General features: G+C 41.9%; 1 protein-coding gene across 2 annotated transcripts in view; it reads right to left on the bottom strand.

Moving 5' to 3' along the window:
• The window catches only part of FGD4 (FYVE, RhoGEF and PH domain containing 4), a 100,640-nt gene that overhangs the window by 46,701 nt on the left and 28,396 nt on the right, over positions 1-25,543 (bottom strand). Inside the window, exon 1 of one of the 2 annotated variants that reach the window (XM_057381758.1) lies at positions 5,289-5,445. The exons of the other annotated variant lie outside the window; for it this stretch is intronic. Coding sequence (XP_057237741.1) covers positions 5,289-5,304 — 16 coding nt within the window. The 5' untranslated portion in view covers positions 5,305-5,445. Of the gene's footprint in view, positions 1-5,288; positions 5,446-25,543 lie in introns of those variants that run through there. 2 annotated transcript variants of the gene reach the window in all.

Raw genomic sequence — 25,543 nt, 5'->3', positions numbered from 1 at the left:
AAGAAGAGAATAAATCATCTTATATCAGATAAACAGTATGAAACTGAGCTGGGCAGTACAATTTAACTTTGTATTAAAGAAAGCACCTGCAGCACTGGGGTCAGCTGGAGGAAAAAGGCAGGTAACCATTCACACAAACCACTGGAAGAATTCARGAGGATTCACTAGTGTAGGATTCACCAGGCAAGTGCAGGGATTGCTCAGACAATGACAGAAAGACCTCTCCTTCTATTATTCATAAGCCATTATAAAATAACAGTGTGCTTAGAGAAATTTGATCTAACTACAGATTTCACCATTTCACTCAATATTCATTGCTTCTGAACTTCTCTAAAAGGCACTGACACTTCAGTCTTGTTCTCTGCCCAGTTATCTGTGCAGTTATCTCAACTCAGAGCTATTTTAGAAACTATCCATATGCTTTGAGACATGAAATCAGCTATTTCTGTACATAAAAGGACTAAAAGAAAGCATTTTTAGAAACAGGATGATAAAAAACCCAAAGCAAAAAGCCCCCACAGACCCAAAGTGGAAAAAAACCCCTRAAGTATCTAATTACAGAAGGTTGAAATTGTAACTGATTATTTCAGAAGGTTCGAGCAGAAGTTGTAAAATACACCCACATTCAAATAATTTAAAGATATAGATACATGATATAATGTATCCAAAACACAGAACATCCAAAGATCCAGAGAGAGAAGTCAATTAGTCAATACTAGTCAATAAAATTATCACTGCTAGAAGGAAACCGTTTCGRTGATCCAGCTGTTGAGGCAGTCCAGTTGTGCTGCCAGCTCATCCAGAGCCAGCTGTCACCGACACAAGTTGTTCCACCCACTCCCCTCCCTGCTTCCACCACTTTCTGAGCACCAGGGCTGGCACCCATCGAGCCYCAGGATGCCGTCTGGGAAAGTTAAGCCATCAGAAATGCAACCCCACCAAAAAAATAAAGCAGCCCATTCCGTGCTTTCATTCACCTCAGATGCACTGGAGCTCGGGCAAAGATGCAAATTTGTTGATAGCGAAAGGAGGACAAGATTCCCTTTCCAGAAGCAAGTGGCCACTAAATAATATTGCTTTTACTGAATTATATCTCAGTGGGGTTGGAGTAAACACCAGGTTCAGGAAGGGGGAAAAAAATAATAAAAACAACCATTATCTAAAAGCGGATGGCTCGAAATACGCCCTAATCATAGAACAGGCAGCTGGGCATTAAGCGCACAATAGCATTACAGCCGGCTGCCGGGCACTGCTTCCTGCCGCACGAGTGAGGGTAAACCCGTGAACTTTAGGGCAAAGAGGAAGGCAGGGATGGAGAGAAGCCTTTTCGGGACGGCTCCAGCACCACTCCGAGCCTTCCCTCCCCCGAGCCCGGGGCTCTCCGGTTCCCGAGCCCCGCAGCCTCCCTGCCAAGTCATTAACAAGCAGCAGCCACGGAACGCTGAAAACAAGCGGCTCCCTGGGAATGCTCGCTGCACCAAACCMGAGGGATAAAGAGCCCAAAGCTGGATACTTCACAAGAATTCAAGTGCTTCCTGCTTTTGACCTGGTTGAGGGGRAAAAAAGTGAAGAACAGCCACAAAAAGCCTCGTTTAAGTGTATTTAGAGCCTTCCTGTGAAATCATTCAGGAAGCTCCTTCCTTGTCCAGTCCCCTTAAAGCCTACCACAATTAATGCCAGCTTTTACACCGTCTCTTTTCCGTRAGGAACAAGAAACCAATCATCGTTTCACACTGACCCACTGGGTCATAATCATCCTTGTGTAAGGAAGCCAAATACAAGTTGCCTGGAATCCAAATGGGGAGAAATCTCTCAGCCCTTAATTGCCAGAGATGACCACTCTTTGTGCTGTCCCCAGAACTCAGTCCAGATTAACAGACCCACACATAAATGCAGTTGCCTCTTGAACATTATGCTCTGAACTGGCTGAAAGATTCAAATTCAGAAATATCCTATTGTTTAGTCCCCTCATTTCCACAYCTACATTTAAAATTTACTCTTTAAAACAAAAAGAACAGAATGATGAATTTTGAATGTCATTTCTTAAAACATATGAAGCTGGAGAATTCAAGTATCTTTTTTTTCATGCAAACTTGATGAATATTTATCATAGTCTTCTAAAAAATGCTTACTACTCATATGAATATTTATCTTTGAGTGTGCAAATGGATAGGAAATGCTGCGGGTTTTTTTTTAAAAAAAGCAATGTAATGGAGAAATACATTAAACCCAACCACACTGCAAGACGAGAAATACTTTTGAAATGGATGAAGTTTTGTCCAACACTTCTCAGGGATGTGCAGCCTTCCACTCTGCAAACATTTCAGAAGGTAAATACTGGAAGGCCCCAGGACAGACCAAAAAAAAAGGCTTTTCCCACCCAAACTGCAGCTACCCCAGAGTGACACAGCCGCCACCAAGATGAGAAGTTTCACCTTTTCCATCCCTCCACATCCCTGTAGTCCCCTCTGCCCACTTCTTACCAGTTCCAGGGCTCGCTGGGTTTCTCTCCAGGTCGGTGGAACCCCACAGAGCTCCCAGGGAGGCGGACACRGGGTTTTACCAGCAGAGTTTTGTGGGAGTGAGCTGGGCTGGCTCATGGATGAGCCCAAGAGCCCCAGGGAGGGACCTGGCAGCCCCTGGCAGCAGCTGCCACTGCATCACTGGAGCTGCTCACCAAACTGCAGCCCAACAGAATATTGCTGACTCCTATGTCATGTTTAGGGTTTTTCTTARAGCCTCAGCTCTTGGCATCAGAAGAAAGAGCACAGAAATATTCAACTAAAAAAAGGGGATGGCTTGCATGATGGGGAAGAAAGTTTTCCAAAACAGAGAGCAAATAAACTCTATGAAATTACTYGTAAAAATAGCATTTGTTTAAGGTTAAGCATTTAATTTCTCTTCTAATACAAGGCTTGGCAATGCTCCAATCCCTCTCCACCTCACATGACGTAAACCAGCTGTTGCCTCCCCTTCTTTTTGTTTCCTTTTTTATAGTGACAGGTCTTTACTACAGGGTTTTTTTTTCACAGGCCAGAAAGAGTAATCATAGTGTGTTGAATATTTTATGGCAATGTAAAGGAAAGATTACATTTCCTGACTACCTGTCCTTCTCAAGGTCAAGCATTGCCTGTCAAACTGTAAGAAATACACAGGCACTAAAGTTTCAAACTCTTAACACTGAAGAAATTCAATCCTTTTGTTTTAYAAGAATTATAAACCCAGGGGAGAARGGGAGAGATAGGGAAGAGGAGAMTTACACAAATATTTTGAATTTTTAGCAACGACTCAGCAGATTCACTGGGTTTACAAGCATTGAGGTAAGCCAATAGACATTTTCTGTTTATACAGCACCTACCACGTAAAAAACCAACATAAAAATCAGTGCKGCAGACACAAAGAAAAGGATGATGATGGCACTAATGAAAACACTGAAGTCCCTGCTGACTTCTGCGTCATGGTTTCAATGACCCTTTGAAAAGACATTGCTTGAAATCAGTTTTTTCTCTTACAGTGAATACTACTCCTAAAAGAATATAAATCTGTAAAGTTTGAGTCTTCAAATACAGCAATGCTCCAGAAAAGGTACATTCTGCATATTTGCTGTGGGCGTTTAGTACTTGAGAAAACTGCTTTGCTCAGATCCCCAGAGACGCTCAACTGCCCATGGTGACAGCAATGAATGCACTGCTGTGCTAATTTTTACTTCCTATAGGTACTGTGTCTCCTTTCGCCCCCTCGCCCAGTCCCAGCAGTCAGCACTGGAAGGATTTTTTTGCATTTCATATTGAAGGCAGACAGTGCTTCAGCAAGAGGCTCACAAATATTTATACATCACATAGTTAATCTCAAAAAAAAAAAAATCCCCAAACAAATATCACAGCTTCACCACTATATCTGACATCCTGCCACTGTTACTTGTAACAATTCTGCAGCCCTTGGCCTTTGCAAACTGAAAGTAAGCCAAGGGGTAGGAGGAAATAGTAGTATCACATCACATTATCCTTCCTGGAAAATCTGTAAGGGTTTCATGTCACATTTAYGGGAAAAGAGTACGCATTACATATCCTAGAAAAGAGCTCTTACGAGACAAATCAGAGAAAAGAAGTTTCCTACATCCAGTGTGAGTTCTTCTCAGGATACAGAAAAGTGGTGTTTAAGGAGTGAGAGGAAAGGTGTGATTCCCATCCTTCTGGTAGATTATTGAAAGCTAGAGGGAAGAGCGCAGTTTCAAACTTGATCATAAAACAGGTAAGGAGCCAACATAATTATTTTAAAACAAGTATTCTTTGTATCCCTCAAAAAAACCCAGATGCCCACAGTACTGAAATCAGGGGAACTGGGTAAAATTATTTGCATATATCTACTCCAAGCTTCTCTAGCAGCACTCTAGCAGTCACTCTACCAATGACTCCCTTCCCCCTCTTTAGACTCAGAGAGCTTTCCAGACAGGGAGACTGGCATTCCAAACCCAAACCTTCAGATCCGCTTCATTCATCTCTCTGTGGGAAACTTAATTCAGAATATTATATTAGTCTGTTAGGGGTGGGTATGCCTTTTGATTGAACCTACCCCAAACTGAATTTTTCTCAGAAATGAAAAATGCGCTCCCTTACAAGTAAAGCAGTATTTTCAACAGTATTCTATAAAACTCATTTACATGCATACAATGGAAAAAAATAAAAAAATATTTTCCGTAAGAAAATATTTCTTTTTAACTCTGGAAGCCAATTCAGTATATTAAGTGTAGCACAAGCATAAGTTAAATGGATTAYAGCAACATTCTATGTGAAAAGCTGGGTGTAAGTCACAAGTGTACACCTACTTCCTAAACAAGGATATAAATCTTATGCAGGATATAAACCTTGGAGTCAATGCTTCCTGATAGRTATGTCCTTATAGAAACCTTACAGCTATGAACAGAGCTCAGTGAACCTGGCAAATAAGCCAGGAACTGAAAGCACTTATCAACATCACAAAACTGATTAGCTTTTAAGAAAGTCCCGAGCTGGTGGAAGCAGCAGCCAAAAAAGCCAAAAGCAGGGGGATTGTCGGTGTGACAGATGTATCAGAACCAAGCAGTTCAGGAGATTTTCAAGTTCCTTCACTGAGAACCGRAGGAAAAACCCACCAGAGCATTCCAGTCATGTTGCATCACAAGGCAGCTGATGTTCACCGGTTTATTTGCCTCAGAGTAGAAAGTTTAACTCTTGGTGTCTCTGGGCACAAGCACAGCCCGACACTTGGAGAGATTAAAGTTTTACARGAGCAGCCCCAGCCAGCCTTACCTGGTTCAGAAGACATTGTCTGCAGATGGAATCCAGGACCACCGCACCAGGAACTGATTTTACAGCGGCAGTAACCCTACCAGAGGTTTATCCCATTTACAARCCCTACAAGGTTGCCAGCAAGGGCTTCTCCCCAGCTGCTGGGTTTATGCTGACAGTTTACACACTGGGTAAACTCTCGGCCACACGATGCTCCTCCTCTTTGAGGGCAAACCTCTGCTCAGAGGAAAAGCATAAGCAACGCAAAGCAATCCGCTCAGAGAGGAGAGTGAAGTCCGTTCACGAGGAAAAACAAAGAAAATCAGCTTATGTAACGTACAGACTGCTGAGAAAGGAGGAGGAGGAGAAGGAGGGACTGCTGTAAGTTGTTTTGTCTAATACCACAGCCACTRTGGAAGTTTTGTCACTATTAATTGCACTGTTGTTTGAAATTAAAGTGGCATCAAGGTTAAAAGACAAGTCAGTACATTTTTCTGTGTGGTGCTTTGTTCTCTCTTYATACTGCATGATGCTCCTTTCAAATTATCTCCTGCATTTCCTAACATCTCTTTAAATTCATGCCTAGAATGAAGTACGTRTGACACACAGGATATAAGAGCACTGATAAGAGTCTGCATTAAAGAATTGTTACGAAAACATTWGTTTATTTGGCATAGATTAAAATTGATTGCAATAACTTAAAATCAATTTTTAAACAACATAAACTACATAATGTGCTCCAGGCTACAATACAAAAATATTAGAGTGAATTATGAACTGAGGAAATACACAGTTACAAAAAAACGTAAAAGGATTAACTGGAAAAGGGAAGTTACTGCAAGCAACTTTCTTTTATTGTTCAGCACTCCCACACCATGTGATCCCTGGCTGGCACGTTTCCCTCTCAGCAGGAGAGAAAAACTGGGATTTAAATCCAGCCCTGTCAATTCGGATAGTATGAATCAGACTATAGCAGCCAGCTGAGGTCATTTTCAAGCGCTGCACCGCTCCAAACCACAGCTCCCTGCAGCCCCTTCCATCTCCGGCCACTCACGGCCCCCACACTCCGCCTGGAGGGTGAGCACCAAGGGTTACACTYTGCAAAACAATCCCTGAGTGTCTGTTTGTCACTGAGGGGACAGCCCTCAGGCAGCTAATTGTTTCCTTTCTGTTACAGATGTTCAATGGCAGGGGGATACTGCCAAAACCAGCAAAAAACCCTCAACTTTCCTGCAGTTATTTCAACACTTCGGTGAGCTTTTCAACTTGAGATGAGCAGATGCAAGCTCCACACACATGAGTTTGAAACCTAAATGKAATGCATTTCTAGCACTCTGACCAAGAGTTACACATTTTGTTTTTGTTCTCAKTATTTAAACTGCTGATCTAGGAAGTTGCATTTCCCCATCCCTGACAATCTTAGCAAGCAATCCCAAGCTCCTTAAAGACACACAAGAATTTTGCTCACCAATGCATCATTAAAATAAAAACCAGCATTAGCTGAATTTCATAATCAGACCAAGAGAACTCCAATGCCTGAGTTACATTTGTATTTTAAAAGTTCACTTGTAGGAGTTCAAAGCTTGCCATGAATTACCTCTATAACAGAACACTGTATTGCTCCAGGAGAGCCTTTGTTGCGAAGATAAATTTTCTGCTCAGTTTCCCACATTTGGAACAAACCACCTTCCCCATGAGTCTGGTTTGTCCATCTGCCAGTGAGGGCTTTGCCAGCCTCTCTCAGCCACATCTGCTCTTCCCACCCCAGGAAAACCACTGGTAATGCTGGTCATACAAGCACGTGCCAGACTTTAAATTCAGGTGGGATCGGTGACACAGTTTTCAATTTTCACACAAAAAAATGCACTAGGTTGGAAAACTACAAGACAAATGTCTACAAAATAATATAAGGAGCAATTAGTTCAGAGAAGCAGCTACATAAATGGTTACTGACCACTGAGAGAGAAGAGGGGAGGGGAGGAGAGGGACAGGGACAGGACTGTTTTAAACTTTGTAAGATGACACAGGCACGGGAGGGATGACACCCAACCTACCAASACTCTGCTCCCCGTCAGTCCCGGCCACAGGGACAACAAGGCAGAGAACAAGTCAGAGGTCAGAGCTCCACCCAACCCAGAAACATTTACCTTGGACTGCACAGGCCCTCCCCCAGCTCAGCACAGCCTACAGAGTGTCACTGCAGCTCTGTGACCGCTCAAAGAGAAGGAATTTCAYACACATGAAGGAAACTGGGGATCCCATTTCACTCTCAGAAGTAGCAACATTAAAACTGGTATAAACAAGTCACCACTGCCCAGCTTTGAAATACATATTTAACTCCTCCTCTTTTTTTAAAAAAAGTAATAAATTAATTGTTCCATATCTATTTGATTAGCTAGCAGATAAGGGGATTCGGAAGGGATTAAACTGCTAGAAGGGAATATCTCATTAACCTATTACCCTGGTTTCACAAGTGTTCYATGCTCAACTTTGTTTACTCTCAGAGCAGAAACGTGCACTTTGCACAATGCAARCTGCAAACTCATCAATAAGAGGGGCAGCTTGTTCTCCCCTGCCACCAAAAAACGCCTAGGAACTTTAAAGAAAAGTTAATTAAAAATAAAGTTRGTTTTATTATTTTTTTCTAAAAAGCAGATGAAGAGTCATAGAGGACAACTAGTTAATASGACAAACATTCTCATTAGTGTGTCATTAAAGTCATACCACCGAGATAAGAAGCTGCTGYTATGTAGGATAACCAGAATAACTATGTAGACTAAACACAGAATGTTTTTAGTCCTTGCACAGCAGACTAGCTCCATGAAACTATGTTACCTCAAATCAAAATTACCGGCTCCTATATGACTTCATAACTCAAATAATTAAAATTTTTCACAAATGTCTCACAATAAATACACAGCACTTACCTTTTTTCCACTTCCCAGGACTTCTCAGAATAAATAATAGCAGTTTTCACTCAGTACTCTCCTCATTTTGCAGACAAGGGGACTCCAACTGTGTACACAACTCATTTGAATATTCTTAATGTGGTGAAGTTGAGAAGGAAGTGACGTGAGTACAGTTAGGAAACCTGGAAAGCTGAGCTAAGTATTGAAGAGTGACACGAGCAGAGTGTCACAGTGACACACAGCCCCCAAAACCAAACTGGCTCATGTGACAGTGAATCACAGGCCAGCACTCAGTGGGACTATCTTCTGCTTCTCTCCCTCCTACTGCCAGCTCAACTCAGGCACAAAGTGTTTGAAAAGTTTAGCTGAGGATGATGCATTGGAACACAATGCACAGTTTGTGCAAGCCAGGGATGGAAGAGGGATCAGTAACCCACCTGCACCCTGACACATGTGCAAAATGAGGTTCACTCTACTGTTAAAATTTGAAAGGTTTTAATAAATGACAATAGGGTACATAAAAGCAGAAGGATACCGCTGCCAGAGGCACACCTGCTATTGGCAGGAGACATCTTTAATACATTTCATGTTGCTTAATGCCTATTCATAGGCATTTATGCACATTCAAACTTTTCCAGGAGCTGTTTAGCATGGCCCCTCCTCCGGTGTAGCCCCTGTTCCACGCTATCATATGAAAAATATCCTTTATGGAAATGTTTAAATCTCAAGCCATAGGACTTCAGTTTAACCACAAGTATTCTATAACAATATCTAAGTTACAAAGGAAAAACAAACCCATCAGTGATGATTTTAGCACTGTGTCTGCATAACTAAGCTACTTATGCAAAAAAAAGGCGACATTGTACACATAGCACTCATCTTAATATTTGTGAAAGCCAACACTATAATATGTGTTTATAACACACAGAATTCAGAACTTCTGAATTTCAATATGGAAACATCTCCCAGCTTTCTTTTTCCATGTGGGAGATTTACATACATCTCAGTGAGTCCAGGAGAGAAAGGCCCYCCTCTTTCTCAGGGCTCCCATAAAGTAGCTGTGGTTGACTCACACTGATCTTCCCCTTCTCCATTGCACCCCAATACCTCAAAATCACACCGGTTTGGGCACAGGCAACAATAAAAGCACACTTTGTYCTCATCCCCAAACAGTTCCTGAGGTGCTGTTAAATCCCCTCTCTCGAGCTGGAGAGTAGACAGCACAGGAGGTCAACTCAGTTCCCAGCTACTCTTAGGGAAATGGGATCAGCCAGAGGACACCATGCACCCTTGTCCCAAAGTGACCCCTATTCTGTCAGACCTTCCACATGCTGCCCTTTTCAGGACTCTTGGGATAGTCCAAAACCAGTAACGAGTAATTTTGTCCACATGCTAAAGATGGCTTTAGCAAAATACATTTTAAAAACCCAAAGCACGCAACTTATTTAATACTGCTGTCTTGTTCAACTGCATCCTTCAAGCTTTGCCCCACAGGCATGTGAGGAAGGAAGAAACAGCCCTGTCAAAACTCAAGATTTGCAGGCCTATAGTGAATAAGAGAATGGAGAAAAAATCTGTATGAAGGAAGTGACCTAGAAAAGCTAGTGACCACCAGGAAAAGAAGYGAGGAGGAAAGGTCCACACAGAAGTGAGCTGGGCAAGGAGGGARTTTAGGAATGGGTATTCAGGACGGCTGCAACCAGGAAAAGCAACAAAAGCATCTTAAAAAGGTGTTAACTAACCTTCAACAAGGTGAGAAACACCAAGGGAACCTGGCTCTTCAGCCCAAACAGAAACAGGCTTGCTGAAAGCATATTGTCCCCTCCCAGTTCTGGAAATCAGAAATTTCTGTGACTTTTCCCCATCTCTCCCAGTTCACATGCAAGGAGATGCAACAAAAGCAGTCTCAAGGTAGATGTGATGAACAATTACCATGCCATAATTAGACAGTMAGGAGCAGTATTTTTCCATCCTATTTTTTATTTTCTTCCAGCTCAGCTGCATTATGTGCCCCAAAGGGAAAGCCTGTGGTTGAGCTCAAAGAACACAAATAGAATTCTTTGAGGAAAAGAACTTTYTGTCCTGTGTTTGCACAGCATTTGCCATTGCAGCATCTTGGTGTCTGCAATTTAGTSCAGGAGTAAGAGTAACACAATCAACTACAAAACTCTCCAAACAAKCAATGAAATGGTTGCTGTTCAATTAAATCAGAGAATTGTATCAAAGATCATTGAATGCCATCTATTCTATTAGAGTTTACAAAAGGATTGTTTCTTCTATGGCAACTCTATGGTTTACACTATGGAAACTCTGTGTTTTACACTAGCGATATAAAGCTGGGTTTCTGTAGCTTAAAGTACCTTCCATACTTAAAAAAAACAAAAAAAAACTAAAATCCAGGAAACTGTGATTCATTTGTCAATTAATCTTTTTTAGTAAAGAAATATCAGCAATTGCTGAAGAATTTCTGTTTTTAGACATGAAAAGTGGTCAAAGGCTATGCCGCTATCAGCTGGGTTTGATTTGCCAATTCTCCTGTTAAAAAAAAAAGCAGGAGGAAAAATCTGTGATGTACCCTAAAAGTGTTGTGCCATCCATCTTCACTCACCTTCACAGATGAAACATCATTTAACATATTTGCAAAATGACACAGACTCATTTTCCACTTAGTTTAGTGTTTGGTCACACATGAACATACAAATCACAAGGATACCCCATAAAAAAAGGTCACGATCCACGCCAGGAAGACTTCCACACAGAATTCCCTTTAGATTCAGTGAAAGACTGAATTCATGACTTTAAAATCATCCCTGCCAAATTAAAAATACAAACAACAGACTCACAAATGAAGCAGATCAGATTGCAGCGACCGTGAATTTGCTTCCATATAAAAATCGAATTAAGGCAGCACTAGATACTAAAAATAAAACACAAATTATTCTTGGTTTGAGTTAATAAAACCTGCATGRAGGATTCACAGCAAACAGCAGAGTGGAGTGCATTAATACATTTCTGGGGTAGATGAAAATACACAGAATATGACCAGGGAAAAAAGAATTSCTGAAAAAACATCAAATATTCTGCATCTGACAAGAAGCAGTAGCAARCGTGTGGGTAACCCACTGCAGAAGGGAGCAAACACACCAGCCCCACATCTTACAGCATCACTTTATGGATCACCCATGTCAACAGAGGCATTTGTGCAACTGTGTTTTACCAGATGCTGAAAGCCATATTTACCATGAATTTGTTTAGTCTTTTCCTGCATCCCATCAAAATTTCTTAAYCAGAGAATGTGGCAGTACAGGCATTTTTAACCTATTCCACCTTAGCTCTGACTCCATGCTTTCTGAGGAGGAGAAACTAGAAAGCACAAAAACTTTCCCCTTCCACCTTCCTCCCTGTCACACTATGGAAAGCATCAGATGAGCTTTCTCTAGAACACATCAATTCCTAAAAATCACAGTGGAATGATTTGTTTGGAGGCCATTGAGTTCAGCCCTCATGAATGGGCAAGGACATCTTTCACCASCTTGGTCTCGGGACAAAAAGTCACTATCCGTTCACAACTATTTCCTTCCACCTCAGATATATATTTATACAGCATTAATCTCCTCACTTAGAGCTGTTAGGGCCAATCTAAACTAATATTTACAGCACAGTGGCAAACTGGGCCCTACTTTGCAGGGTTTTTTCTTCCCTGCCATCAATACCTAGTACTGTTTTTATTCCAGTCCATCCAGCCTTGTGTACCTCAACAGCCCAGAGAAAARTTTTGCTTTAAGCAGYAACTAAAAAAGCATTCTACAGTTTGCAGAACTTTTCAGCAGTGGGAAAACTTCGGAATATTTGGAATATTTTCAGGCAAACCAGAGAAACACCAATAATAAGATCAGTAAAATCAGTGACAAGTCTGGAAAGGTCAATTCAATTGTTTAGAAAGACTGTATCTGTAAATCARTGAAATCAGGAACTTTGCAAACCCATTTCTTTCAAAAAAGGAAGGTAAAAAATACAGGCAGTGGTGACCAAAAAGAGAATGCAGARGCATATTTCAGCTTTTGGAGCAGTAAGGGTCAAAGAGCAGAGAGAGCTGTGACTGTTTTTATRTAGTGTAGTTGTGCTGATAGTTAAACATAGCCTTGGAGACCACATCCACACTAATGAAACCGTAATTTCCTTTAAATTACTGCCATCCACACTCCAGACCTCATCAGCCAGACAGTAATAACTTTTCATCATTTATTTCAACACAAAAGCAATCAATAAGCTTTTCCCCACAGTTCCTTTACTGCTATTTCTGAACTCTAAAATCCTGAATCAGAGAAGATGCCAGCTMTGAAACAGACATAGCCAGGCTTCATTGTCGTGAAATTTCATTTTCTCGGAAAATTTCTGTGGAAAGACTTTGTTAAAGACCAGCCGATTTTGTGATAAACAGGATTAAAGCAGTGCAAAGAAAATTGTAATCCTTTAAAACATGATGAACAGACTAGGGTATCAAAGAGCAGTAAGCAGATCACATCAGATTGAGAGGCTTTTCCCTCTCATCCTGACTGTRTCCTGGGCATTGTTTTGCACTGAAAATGTTTCATATCAGATTGAGAGAATATCACACTTCTGCTCACAGAAGAAGAGGGCACTTCATGGAAGACACACATAGACAACAAAAAAAAAAAAAAATAAAAAAAAAAAAAAAAAAAAAAAAAAAAAAAAAAAAACAAAAAAGAAAAAAAAAAAAAAAAAAAGAAACCACCTCAGCTGCCAATTGAAGTTTTGCTTTAAGCAGCAACTAAAAAAGCATTCTACAGTTTCCAGAATTTTTCAACAGTGGGAAAACTTTGGAAAATTTGGAATATTTTCAGGCCAAACAGAGAAATACAAGGAATAAGACCCGTAAAATCAGTGACAAAGGAAAATAGAAAATTCAATTCAATTGTGTAGAAAGACAGTATTTTACAATCAATAAAATCAGCTTTATAAACACACACACGAATGTTGTGTCTCTTAGGGCCTAACCAGGCCACAGCTTGCAGAACAAGGGCTAATATGGGAACTATTGGTGGGCAAGGCTCTTTATCTGCAGTGCTCCAGACCAAGATTTTAAAATGAGCATTTCCCCAAAATAACAGGATGCTACAGRCAACAGAGGAGCGCAGCACTGCTGATTTTTCTGAGAGCAAGCAGCGCTTGCACTTCTAACCATAACTATTTTGTCGTGTTACATTTTGACTGTTGTGTTTTACTTCTTAGGAAAACCTCTAATTCCATCACTAAGCCTTTGAATTTATTTTGGCTTCTAGCAGCTATCTTTAAGAGTGTTTGTAGCAGCTTCCACAGCTGAAACCGCCTTACACACAGAAATCTTGACAAGCCAAGGGACTAAAACACTTGCCAGTTTCATTCCAGTGGGTGGCCAAGTCATAACAGCAACATAAGGCTCCAAGCAATGGCGTGAACAAGAGCTGCTGAAGAGAACAGACATTAAAATTAGTCTTGGAAACTGCCTTGACACATAGAGCTGCCAGAGAACAATTTCAGCCCTAAAGAAAAGTGGCACAGGATCTTTAAAGAAAGRCAACAGTCAATCTTTTATAACCTGTGAAGCCTTTTGATATTTTAGAGAGCTGAACAATGCTCAACCACTGAACTGAACACCAGTAAAATGAACATCAAATTATTTATTCTGTGTCTCAATCTCAATGTAAGTGCTACAAGCATGGTATGGGAAGCCATAAAGTTACTYAGAATCACAAAGAAGACACTTCATGCTTTCACTCATCTTCTTGACCATCAGTACCTCCCTAAGAATGGAAGGAGAATAAAAAAATAATTATTAACTACTAGAAGAAGGCACAGCAGTGTAGAAAAACACAAAGCATGATGGTACTGAGGGGGAGATACTGGGAAGAAAAATTCTGAGTGAGAAGTTCAGGCCCTGCCCTGCAGGAATGACTCATTACAGAAAAAGGTCGTTCTTTAAAGCAACAGCACAATCTCTTGAGTTCATTTTCCTTCTGCTACTCAAACAGCAGCAGTTCCACACCTCTCCAGGGAATACACCACACCACCCATGGCACTACTTAATGCCTCCAGAACAAAACTCTTGGCTGTAGAAAAGTTTGCAATTCAGGTTTTCCACAGGCTCAATCCTCAGTTCATGAACTACAAAAACTCCACCTAATTGGGCAGGTGAATATGGAATTTTTTTTATTTTTTTTGGGTGGGGGTGTTTTTTGGTTTGGTTTTTTTGGAGAGCATTTTTTTTGTGTTACTACAAGTAGAAGTGGAACAAGTTACAACACCATTTAATCACCATCAGGGTTAGCTGCACCTACACCCTCTTCATCAAGATACAGTGCTTCTGTGATGGTGGGAAAACCACAGCCAAGAAGTAGAATCTGAAGGAGGCAGAAGTCTACAAACGTCTACAGACAGTCAAGAAGAAATACACAAAGCTGCAGTGAAGGTTCCTCCAGAAATCAGCAGCTGGAAAAGCACWTCTACTTGAAAAAGCACTTCTGCTRGCCAYCTGTCAGGGCTAGAAGGGTATTCTCCCCTCAGTTCAAAACCTGGCTGCTCTGGGTTCCCATTTCCTGAAGCACTGGAGCCTGGCTGTGGCTATTGAGCCCAGGAAGTATCATCCTGACAGAAAAATTCACATCTCAAAGTGCCTGCTCAAGTTTTCTACTGACAGCAATCTCTGGACACTGGCAATGAGTTAAACCTTTCTTGTTCACTTTCTGAAGCATAGTGTGACAGTGAGTTTTCATCATTTAGCAGAGTTTAAAGCTCTCTTTAAAGTTTGCTTCCCAGAGCCACAACAGTCTGTGATTTGCAGTATGCCTGAAGAAAATCCTGCTGAACTTCTAAATGACATGTAAGTTATGTGACTGAGGGTGGCAGAGGGGAAATCCCACACAAAAACCACTCAGTGACCAAACAGCTCCTTCCAGCCCTGAGCTMCACATTCCCAAACGCACTCAAGGACTTTGCTGAGATATTCATCAAAAAGTAAACAATTCCCATGGCTCTTATAAGTCCAAGTAGTATTTTTATACTTAAAACAGCTAATTATATAGTAAGAGCARCTGGATAAACTGGGGAAAAAAAAGTCAGAAATAATTCCACTTCAAGATATTCTGTTGCTGGCATGCAGTCATTCTTCCCCATCCTGTTCTTCTTCCAACTTTGAAAAACAATTACCTGGGAAAAATATTTTCTGAAACTATTTGCAGAACAGCTCTGAGCCTTCAGGTTCTTCAATTAGACACGCAGGAACCTCAAGGAAGGACAAAAGCACWTTTACTAAATGCAAGCCCCTCTGGAAAACACTGAAAAAAACCCTTCCACGTTCACACATATAATTCACCTGCACGTTGCCAGTCTCTCCCATTTAGTTACTCATCATCTCACTGCACAGATTTAGGGTGGTGATCTGCTTTAGAGCAAACCCAACCAATYTGGAGTTCTCTAAAATCTGGTACAGCTCTTCCCAGAGCACCGTGGGAGAAAAAAAGAAGTGTTGGTGCCTGCATTTTAACCCCACCCATGCAAAGCGTAAAAGGCAGCAGCAATTTCACAGCGCTGAGGCCCAGCAAACAGCAGTGCCTGTGTCAGCAGGTTTATCCTCCCACATCCAGCGTCTGGAGCACTCCATTATTCCATGGGAGTTGCAAAGAGAACAGTTTGTAAACAGGCACCAGCACTTTCCAAAACAGCTGGCCCTTCAGAGGGAGCTGCAGGCTTTAACCTTGAAGCTGCTGTAAGGAGACAGTGAGGAGCCTGGGCTTTTTTCGTTGTTTTTTTTGTTTGTTTTGTTTTAATGTTAACCGTACACAAGTAAACAGCAGGGAGAGAAAAGTGCATTGAAAACTAAGCGTGTTTAAAACCTCCACCAAGCAGCAGCCCAAGCACAATGTATAAATAAATCCAAGTCATGTCAAGCAGCATTCCACAGTCATGTGTCAAGGGAGAAGCAGAAAGACTTGTCTGTTTGAAGGAAACAATTGTGATCGTTTATGCACAGCCCAGTTTCCTATATATTGACTCAGGGTTATACCATTTAATGACAAGTGTCCTGAAAGCTCAGTGAGTACAGACATTATAAACAAGATTATTATGAGCCCATTATATACTAGGTTGTATTTCTAGACACTGTTTAGTTGGGAGTTCATTCAAAATGCCTTTTTTTGCGAGATGATGTACCTAAGTTTAGCTCACTCTCTTAAAATAACCCAAATCAAATCACTGCTCAGTATGACCCATCCTCTCTTCTGGTCCCCAAATCCCATATTTTACAATAAATCTCCTTCAAGAGATCATGTAGCAGATTACACTGACAATCATTTGTTTGCATTAAGCATAAACATCAGAGCCACTTGTAATAATCTACCAAAGATTAAAAAAGAAAGTATTAAAAAAAATTATTACTTTCCAACAGACATTTAACAGTTCCTCTGTTACATGGAAATGGGATGTCTACTACAAAAGGCCAGATGCTCAAATGGATTAAACAGTGTCTAGCCTTTAAATCCTGCAGCCACAAATCAACACTGACCTAGTGACCTAAAGTAAAATTTAATAATAAAAAAAGCATGCAACAGACACATAATACAGACCAATCAAGACAGAAATAAAAAAAAAACGTTAGCTCAAGCATGTTTGGACATTTACACGGTGCTCGGAGAATGTTGGAGAGTGCAGAACGCAAAGTCCCCTATTTATCCTTGACACAGGTTTAGCAGAGGCAGTGGAAAAGCAGGCTCCTGAGCACAGCCCCAGTCGGCAATCAGGAGAAATCACCTCGGGAAAGGGCACAGAGCCATCCCCAACCTTCCTGCCCAAAGGATTGCTGCTGTCTGTGAAGACTTGCCAGCAAGACAGTAATTCACACGCAGGGACAGTGAATCCCTGTGCTCTGCCTCCCTCGAAACAGGGGACAGGAACACATCCCACAGCCCCATAACCTTGGCAGGGCTGCCCTTCACTCCAGGCAGGTCCAGCAGAGCATCCCAAGGGTGAAAGTSTAATTCCCTCCAAGCACAAAAGCCAATCTGCCCCATGGCTTCCAACAATGCTATCGCAGACCTGTGACTTGCACGTGTGAACAAGTCCACTGCAGCCCATTAAGAGCAAGTTTTGCATAAACCACCAACTTCAAAGGCAATGCAATATTGAAATTCTGGGGAAGGAAGGGAATTAAAAAAAAAAGTTGTTTTTTTTTTTAATTACAAGTTGATGCAGCTTCCATTAAGAGTACTCACCCAGTTCCACCAACATGGGAGTGTTGCATRGTGTCTGAAAGGACTTCAGGCATATGCACCAGCCTCCCACAAGCACAAGAAAAGCTCAYTCACCACAAACAGTTAATCAAAGAAATACAAACCCTCTCAACCTCCCACATGCACTTTTGTCAGGCACCAAGACTTGAAAAGCATCTTGTAGATTAAAAATTTATCTTAGTCAAATATGTTGCAATCGTGACTTATTAACTCTATCAGTAACTTTCCATCCAGACTCCATTGCACTGACATTTTCAGTGCATAAAAGCAGAGGATGGATCAGTTGAATCAGCTCTGACACAGTTTTAATTAAAAGCCTCTAGTAGTGTTCTCCCCTGCACCAAATAAAAATGGCAGTTCTGGCAAGAGGGATGCAGCATAAGACCTCTAYTTGAAAAGGGAAAGCCCATATGTGACTAAAAACATCTGCTGAAGTAACATTTTGCATTTTTGGGGTGCAAAATTTTAATGTCCTTCGTTTAAGTCAGCAATTTGAATTATACTAAAATGTTCAYCATGCATATACTATAAAAAATTAATACTCCTAGCTCCTACAACACAGCAAGAAAAGTCTTTCATAGGACACAAAAACCTTACAAGGACATACTTATAATTTTATTTTCCCCTTTAAATTAAATCCTGCCATCAAAACAGTCGCAAYATTTGCAGAGAATCCTGAAAACACATGTAAAGTCTCTATACAGTTAAGCTCTGTAGGAAAAATAGTCCAAAATGTTTGGTCAGTTGATGAGTTAGAGAGGGACAGAGGGTGGGAACGAGGAGAGGAAAACCTGCTCCTGCATTCTGCCTGCCTTCCCTGCTTCCCCTGAGCAAACTGCATAAAACACCCTAAACATCCATTGTATCACCAGCTCTGCCTGAACATTTCTCYCTCGTTCTCACCCTTCATGCCAGTAGGAAAACCAAACACGTATCGCGTCCAAAAAGAAATCACTCAGACAAAAAGGAATCAGCGTGAAAAGACATGTAAATCAAACAGATCTGGCAGCGAGCAGCATTTCATAAAGACAAGAGATGTGAATCGCTCCATTTGTGTCAGTCCGGCCAGTTATTGTTCTGACTTACTACTTCAACTAGCCCAGATTAAACTGCCTGAACTGCAACAGACAAACAAAGATCCTTAAAATACAATCCCCCCCACACCCTCCTAACAATAAGCATTATTTCCATGGCGCTCCCATCCTCAAATCTTAGAGCCGCTACATCAATTAAAAATTACCTGCTCACAAGATGAATTTAGCACCGACCTTGCGAAAAGCTCGCTCCTCCCGGCTAGATATCAACAGTTTTGGCAAAATCCTTTTACGTGCTCCTCCAGCTAGCTAATTCCAGCCTTCCATTAACGCACTCCATTGCAGATAATTGCCGACAGCACACGCTCCCCTGCTTTTTGCCGGTTCCCAACCCAGCGAGGATAATCACATTCCAGCAGGGAGCGAACAGATGGCAGCCTCCATGGTAACCAGCCCTCCCCAGCTAGCGGCAGCACCGGGAGACTGGCGGGGAGCGGGGCAACAAGCGCTCTTTGTGCTGCAGCCGCCCGCAGCCCGAGCGGAGGCACGGCCGGCTCTAGGGCTCACTGGGCATGCCTGGCAGGTGCCCTGCCTCCGCCACACCTGAACAAAAGCTTGGGACAGCGGGAACCCTGGCACTGCCCGTGCCCGCCGTGCGCGGGGGGAAAGGGCGTCCAACGCCCGCTGAGGTGGAGGTGAAGCGAAGCGGGAGTTCTGTTTGCTGTTGGGGAAAAAAAAAAAAAAGAGCGCTCAGGGAAATTAGCTGGGAGATGGTTTTCCCCTGACAAAATTATTTTGTGGAGGCAGGCTTATTTCCCCTGAACGGGTTTGATTTCAGCACGATGGGGACGTTTGCTTGTCTGATCTTTATCTCCCGGACTTTGAAATTGCTCCCCTCAATCTATTGCTCAACAAGAGCTGCACAGAACCTCTGTTTTGGGCTCCAGGGCTTCTGCCAGGCTTATCTGTTCTGCATCTGCCGAGATCAATGCTGATTCAGCAGCGGGCAAAACTGCCCTGGCTCTCTCTCTCTCTCTGTGCTGCACTGCCAGGAGAGGCGTGTCTGGAAAAGCCTTTTTTTCCCGTATCAAAGGTGTACCTGAAACCTCTGCTCCCACTGGGCCAGACCCTGCACAGCTCCACACCTCCAGTGCTGGWGTGTGCAGCAGCTCAGAGAATTCCCACTGATGCTGTCTGCAGGGAAAAGGGCAGTGGATTGCCACGATACTTCCATKATATCAATCCTCCCTGCAAAATAAAAGGGCTTTGAAAGAACATATTGAGGCTTCAAATACTGATGAGTTGCACGGTCTCAAAATATTTAAGGTTTGAARCACTGAATGTACAATAGCATTGACTCACTCAAACTTTCTCTCCCTTGCTCTCAAAACCACTCAGYACTTATGACTAATGTMAAAAAAATTGTGAGTAATTTTACTTAAAGCTGAGCCAAATTTGGACCTCAGGTTCCTGCGTGCTAACTGAGGTCTAGCAAGCTATTCTTTCGAGGAAGGGAAAACGGTTCCCTTTCTCCCTCAATGGCACCTTTAATATTCTAGCTGGTCCTGCAGAACAGCCTTTGCTCCTTTAAAAAACTGAAAAACCCTCAGCTGGAACACACCATCACAAAAACACACATCTTCTTCTTCTCCAAGCRGTTTCAGGCCTGGAGCTCTATGATTTTCTCTCTCCTCCCACCCAGATTTTCAGTTTTTCTCATCCCCAGTACACAGGGATGTTTATTTTGTTTCCCAGCAAGCCAAATGAAGTTCACATTGGTAAGAKACACCTCCTTTAAACTGCTGGTGCATTAACACTGGAAGTCCTTCAGATCCCACCTGACAACACAAAATTWTTTGTAATCCACCCAAAAATCCCCACCACAGAATGCTGAAGAAGACCCAGATTTCAGAAGGGACTCACAGAGCTCACAAGGGCACTGTGGACACTGGTGACAGGTGTGGACCAAAACCAGGTCTGCCAACTTGCCCTCCAGGACTCCTAGACCATTCTGCTCATGGAGCTAATTTCAATCCATTTTCTTCCTTTAAATAAGCAATCTTTACATCATCAAAAAATTCTCAAGCTTATATGGGCACCATACCTAATTATCCATCAGCAATRGCAGTAAAATAAGGAAGAAAGCCAATATCCTATTTAACTTGCCAGTTGTTAATAATAAAAAGTTTTCAGCATTAAGGAATCATGAAAGACACCAATAGCATTTATTTTTCCACATCTTAAAAATAAATACCATGGCTCAAAAATTAATTTTGATGTACTAATAGACATATGCATTTCTGGAAGGAAAAATAGAGCAATTACAACCCTTWGCAAATCGACTTTGAAATTATAGGGATTCAAGTTCAGTTTCAGTCTTTTTTCCATCATGAAAGAGACACCTCCTACAAAACAATTTTCTAGATTTATGYTAATTCTAACTTTTTATTTAAAAATTATGTTGTTTACTGAAATATTATAAGCAATCTTGCTATTGGAAAACCTGTTCCATACCCCATAAAAACCCTTGGACCATCTGTTCTTGAACAAGAACTAGCTGTACTCATTATAGGAGGATTGCTAGCAGAATGAAGGGCAACAGCAGTCAGAAKCCATTTCAGCTTCTTACTTGGAATTTCTTTAATTATTAGGTCTGGTTTCACACAGATAAAATGGGAAAAAAATAAGAAACTACATGGAGCAGCCATCACACAAAGAAAGGGGCAATTGGATGCACTACAATCTTTGACAGAAGCAGTAAGTTAGATAGAGCAACACTAAAAAAATAATCCTCTGTACATATGAGAAAAGTTTTATTCAAACTACTTGACAGGGACTGAGGAAAACAGCACAACCAAAATTATTCTGAGGAGGGGTGGACAAGGAAAAGAAAATTCAGCCATTTCCCCTTCTTGCCAGACAGAAGTTAAGGAATAAATTGGTTTTAGCTGGAATATATGAATGGAAAGCAAACAACATATTGGCATCCTGTGTCCTGAATTGATTCCATTGAAAGGATTGTCTTTCACAACAATGACACCATGTGCTTCAGCTTTTTCCAGTCCCAGCTGCCATCTGATAGACCAAGACTCTGGCATTTTATTCAGGATCATGAGGACTTGAACTATGCTTTGGAAATGTACGTTTTTCAAATCGCATAAGGGGGGTAAGGGTCTTTTTGGTGACGAGCACTTAAAAATCCATTCACCCAAAACAAGTTACGTGAGATTAGAGGATGGCACAGAGACAGCAGTTAGTCTCCATTGTCTGCATAAGATTTGAAAGCTTTAACTAAAACCAGCCCCAGATCTATGTGAGTGACATGTCTGGCCTCACAYATGCGTGGTTTCGAGTCGTTGCCCATTTGTCACACCATTTTTTAGAGTCATCACTAAAACAGGCTTGCAATTGTTGCCAGTTGCAACATTTACTGTCAAAGTAAAACAATGGAATATTGATCTGCTCTGTTTTAATATCACTTTTGCTTCTGAAGAGAAATCAACTTCAATATAGACTCAGAATAGTTTAGGTTTGGAAAGACCTCCAAGATCACAGAGTTCAGCTGTTAACCCAGCATCACTATTCACCAACAAACTTTGTCCCCAAGTGCCACATCCACATGTTTTTTTTAACATTTAGGGGGACGGTGATTCCGCCATCCTGTTCCAATGCTTGATAACCCTTTTAATGAAGAATTGTTTCCTAATATCCAATTTACAACACCCCTGGTGAAATGTGAGGCCATTTCCTCTTGTCCAGTCACTTGTGGGAGGAGAACTCAACTCCCACCTGGCCACAGCCTCCTTTCAGGGAGTTGTGGAGTGTGATAAAGTCATCTCTGAGCCTCCTTTTCTCCAGGCTGAACACCCCCATCTCCCTCAGCTGCTCCTCACAGGACTGTGCTCCAGCCCCTTCCCCAGCTCCACTGCCCTTCACTGGACTYGCTCCAGCCCCTCAATGTCTTTCCTCTTGTGAAAAGGCCCAAATCTGAGCACAGGATTTGAGGTGTGACCTCACCAGTGCCAAGCACAGGGGCACAAAATACTCATGCTTTCCTTTTAGCTTCAAACTTTCTAGTACTGAGRAAGTTCACTTCAAGGGAAACAGGATGTCAACGTTTTTAAGAGTGAAAAAAATKACATATTCTTGTAAGCAAGTATAAAGGCTTTGCAACAATTTGCAAAATTTCCTCTTACTTTTMCAAAATCCCAAGATTTAGCATCTTTTGTGATAAGCACAGGAGGGCCATTGCTACACCCCAGTGATTTCAGGCTGCACATTTTCACACCAGCACCTCCTCCTCAATGTCACGAGAAAAAAAAACTAACTTATTTTACAATAAACAAAACAAAACTTTCTTTTTCTTCCACAGGGTGCCCTGAGGGGAGATGTGTATGGAGAAAAAGGGCAGCTGCTTTGCTTTTGTTCTTACAGGCAGCATTTGATCCATGGGATGCCAATGTTTCGAGTGATAAACCTTTCCCTCCCAAACTGCTAGCAAAAGGGGGATTTTTGGTAAGCAGCAGGGAGGTGATGGATCTCACTCTCTCCAGCTCAGTGACACTGCCTCCATCCACTGCAGAAATCCTTCCAATGTTACAGCAGCTGCTCCTGGGGACATTTATTTTTGGCRACTCTCATTAAAGGACAACAAAGAAAGACAGACAGAAGTTGTGCTAGGCCACCTTTGTGACCTTTTTGGTGCACAAGCCTGGAAGTTATCCTTCCTTCACAGGCAGTTCTCAAAAAAAATCTTTCAAATTATGGAAATGAATGTCTTGTGGAAACACAAAAACCAAGATTTTACTGTTATGTCTCCAAAGATAGTWATTTTCAGATCAGGCACAGCACCAGCCCAACACACAAAAGTACATTCCATGAACCAGAATTGCTTTTCCAAGCAGTTCATGGCACCTCTCCCACTGAGCTGTATCWATAGTGCCTTCAAGTTAGTAATGCTTGCAGCAAAGATGTTGTTTCTTCCTAATGCCAATACTCAAGCATATCTAGAGTTACCCAAGCTCATGGATAAAGGCAATTTTCAAGTATTATGGAAAGAAAATTATATTAAATCTAATTATAAAAAAATCCACCTATCCAAAGGCTCTAGATTTGAGCCCCTTCCTCTAGCAAAAAAAAAATCCTCTTGGAAACTGATAATAAAGACACAGCTAATTAACAGATTTTTTTATCGTAAACACTGAAATATTTTTATATCAACAGCAAAATGTAGCACACAGGAAATTGTTAAGGAGAATGCACAATTGCACAGGCTCCCCCAGGAGAACACTGCAGCTCTGGCCTTGCCCATCCAAGGCAGGAGACAGCTCATGCTGGTGGTACCTACCCAGAAACAAGGGGGCTGGAGCAGGTTTGGCAGGCTGGGTATGAACAGAGAGAAATGCAAAGCCAACATCAAGAGATATTTGCATTACATCAAGAGATATTTGCATTATGACAGCAGAATAAGCTGTCACACAAATGCATTCCATAAAAAAAAAAAAAAAATGGCAGGAGGTATGACAAAAGTAGAGCGGATTTCAGCTGCAAACTCGGTTTGTCAAGGTAGATCAACTGAGTTCAGTGTCTGGAAGCACCCAACAATAGGGCACAGCAACCACCAGACATTGCCTGATTATTTCTGCAGAGTGTTTCCATGGAAAAGCAGCAGCCTCCYAGCTCTGACATTCAGCGTCTGACGGCTGAGCCAGCCACAGCTCAGACTCACAAGGCTCAAAGGGAGATCACAGACAGCTCCTTGGACGTGGTTCTGAGCAGTGCAAGAGTAAATCCAGCTCTGGGGAAGAGCCCAACCCTAGGGGTCCTGCTCTGTGCTTTTTATTTACCAGTTGGGTTCCCAGTGAAAGCAGAACAGACATCACATCATYAGCAGCTCATGGGTGGGAAATGTGGCCACAGGGCTTTCCTTTCTCTTCAGCCTTCACTAGAGAGCTTCTGAAAAGTCTATACAGGWATTGCAGGGCTGTTTGTGGACAGGACTTGAAAAACAAAGACAGACATGGTATCTCTGGAAGAAGGATAGCCTGTACATTCCCTCCTCCATAAAGAATCCTACAGTAAAGACCAAAAACAGCRGGAAAATGAAGAAATGCAGAGAAACCAATGCTACCATAATGAATTAACTCACATTGTGGGTACTCAGTGTTCTTGTCTCCTCTGTGCGGATACAGGATGCTCTCACACTTGATCAAACATGGAAAGAAAAAAGGTTGTTATAACTCCAGAGTTTGAGACTGGGCTTTGCAGAGGTGATCTGAGGTACAGCAGGAGGCAGTGCTAAATATTACATCACCATCCAGTGCTTTAGGCCACTGCAGGTAGACAACTTATTASTGGCAAAGAATGTTGAAAATTTTTTTAAAGTGCATTTAGTGGATCCACTCATAAAATACACATTGGTTGGATTTTAATTCCTCTCCAAACTCATCAGGCACCTCTTTGCCAGAGGTTTCTAAGGTCTGGAAATACCTGTGCCAGATCCAACACAAGCAAACGCTTTTCTGAGCAGTCTCTAACGATCTTCAGAACAGCATCACATTCATTTTACAACACACCTTGCCTTTCTCTAGCCAGAAGCTCCTTGCACAGGTGGACAGAGCAGGAAGCCATCTAAGGAAACCTCATTTTGGGGGTATTTGATAAATGGAGCATGCTCCTCCCACGCTCACAGCTGACATCTCCACTGACAAGAGGAAGGAAAAGCAGCATCACAAGATTTACTGGCAGCTGACGAGACAACACCAACAAAACCTAAAAATTCCACCCACCTTCCATGCTAGCTCACACAGGAGATTTGCTGGCTTTTTCACAACCCAAATTTACGGTACCACTCAGGCCAGCAGTAACTGTGTTCCACTGGAGCCACCTAAAATACTCCTGGGTTTTATCTTATTTATATTTCAGTGGCTCAGAGATCTCTTTGCAGTCTACCTCCTCCCACAGGAATAAGCAACCAGTTTCACAGCTGGGGAAAAAAACAAAAAACAAAACCCCACAAAAAAACAAACCAACAAACCCCAAAAAAAAAC

Source organism: Malurus melanocephalus, unplaced genomic scaffold (genome assembly GCF_030028575.1).
Source record: "Malurus melanocephalus ecotype Western Australia unplaced genomic scaffold, MMel_1.1 scaffold_526, whole genome shotgun sequence".
NCBI lineage: Eukaryota > Metazoa > Chordata > Aves > Passeriformes > Maluridae > Malurus > Malurus melanocephalus.
The sequence above is the reverse complement of the archived record's forward strand: the minus strand, read 5'-3'. Positions and strand labels throughout refer to the sequence as shown.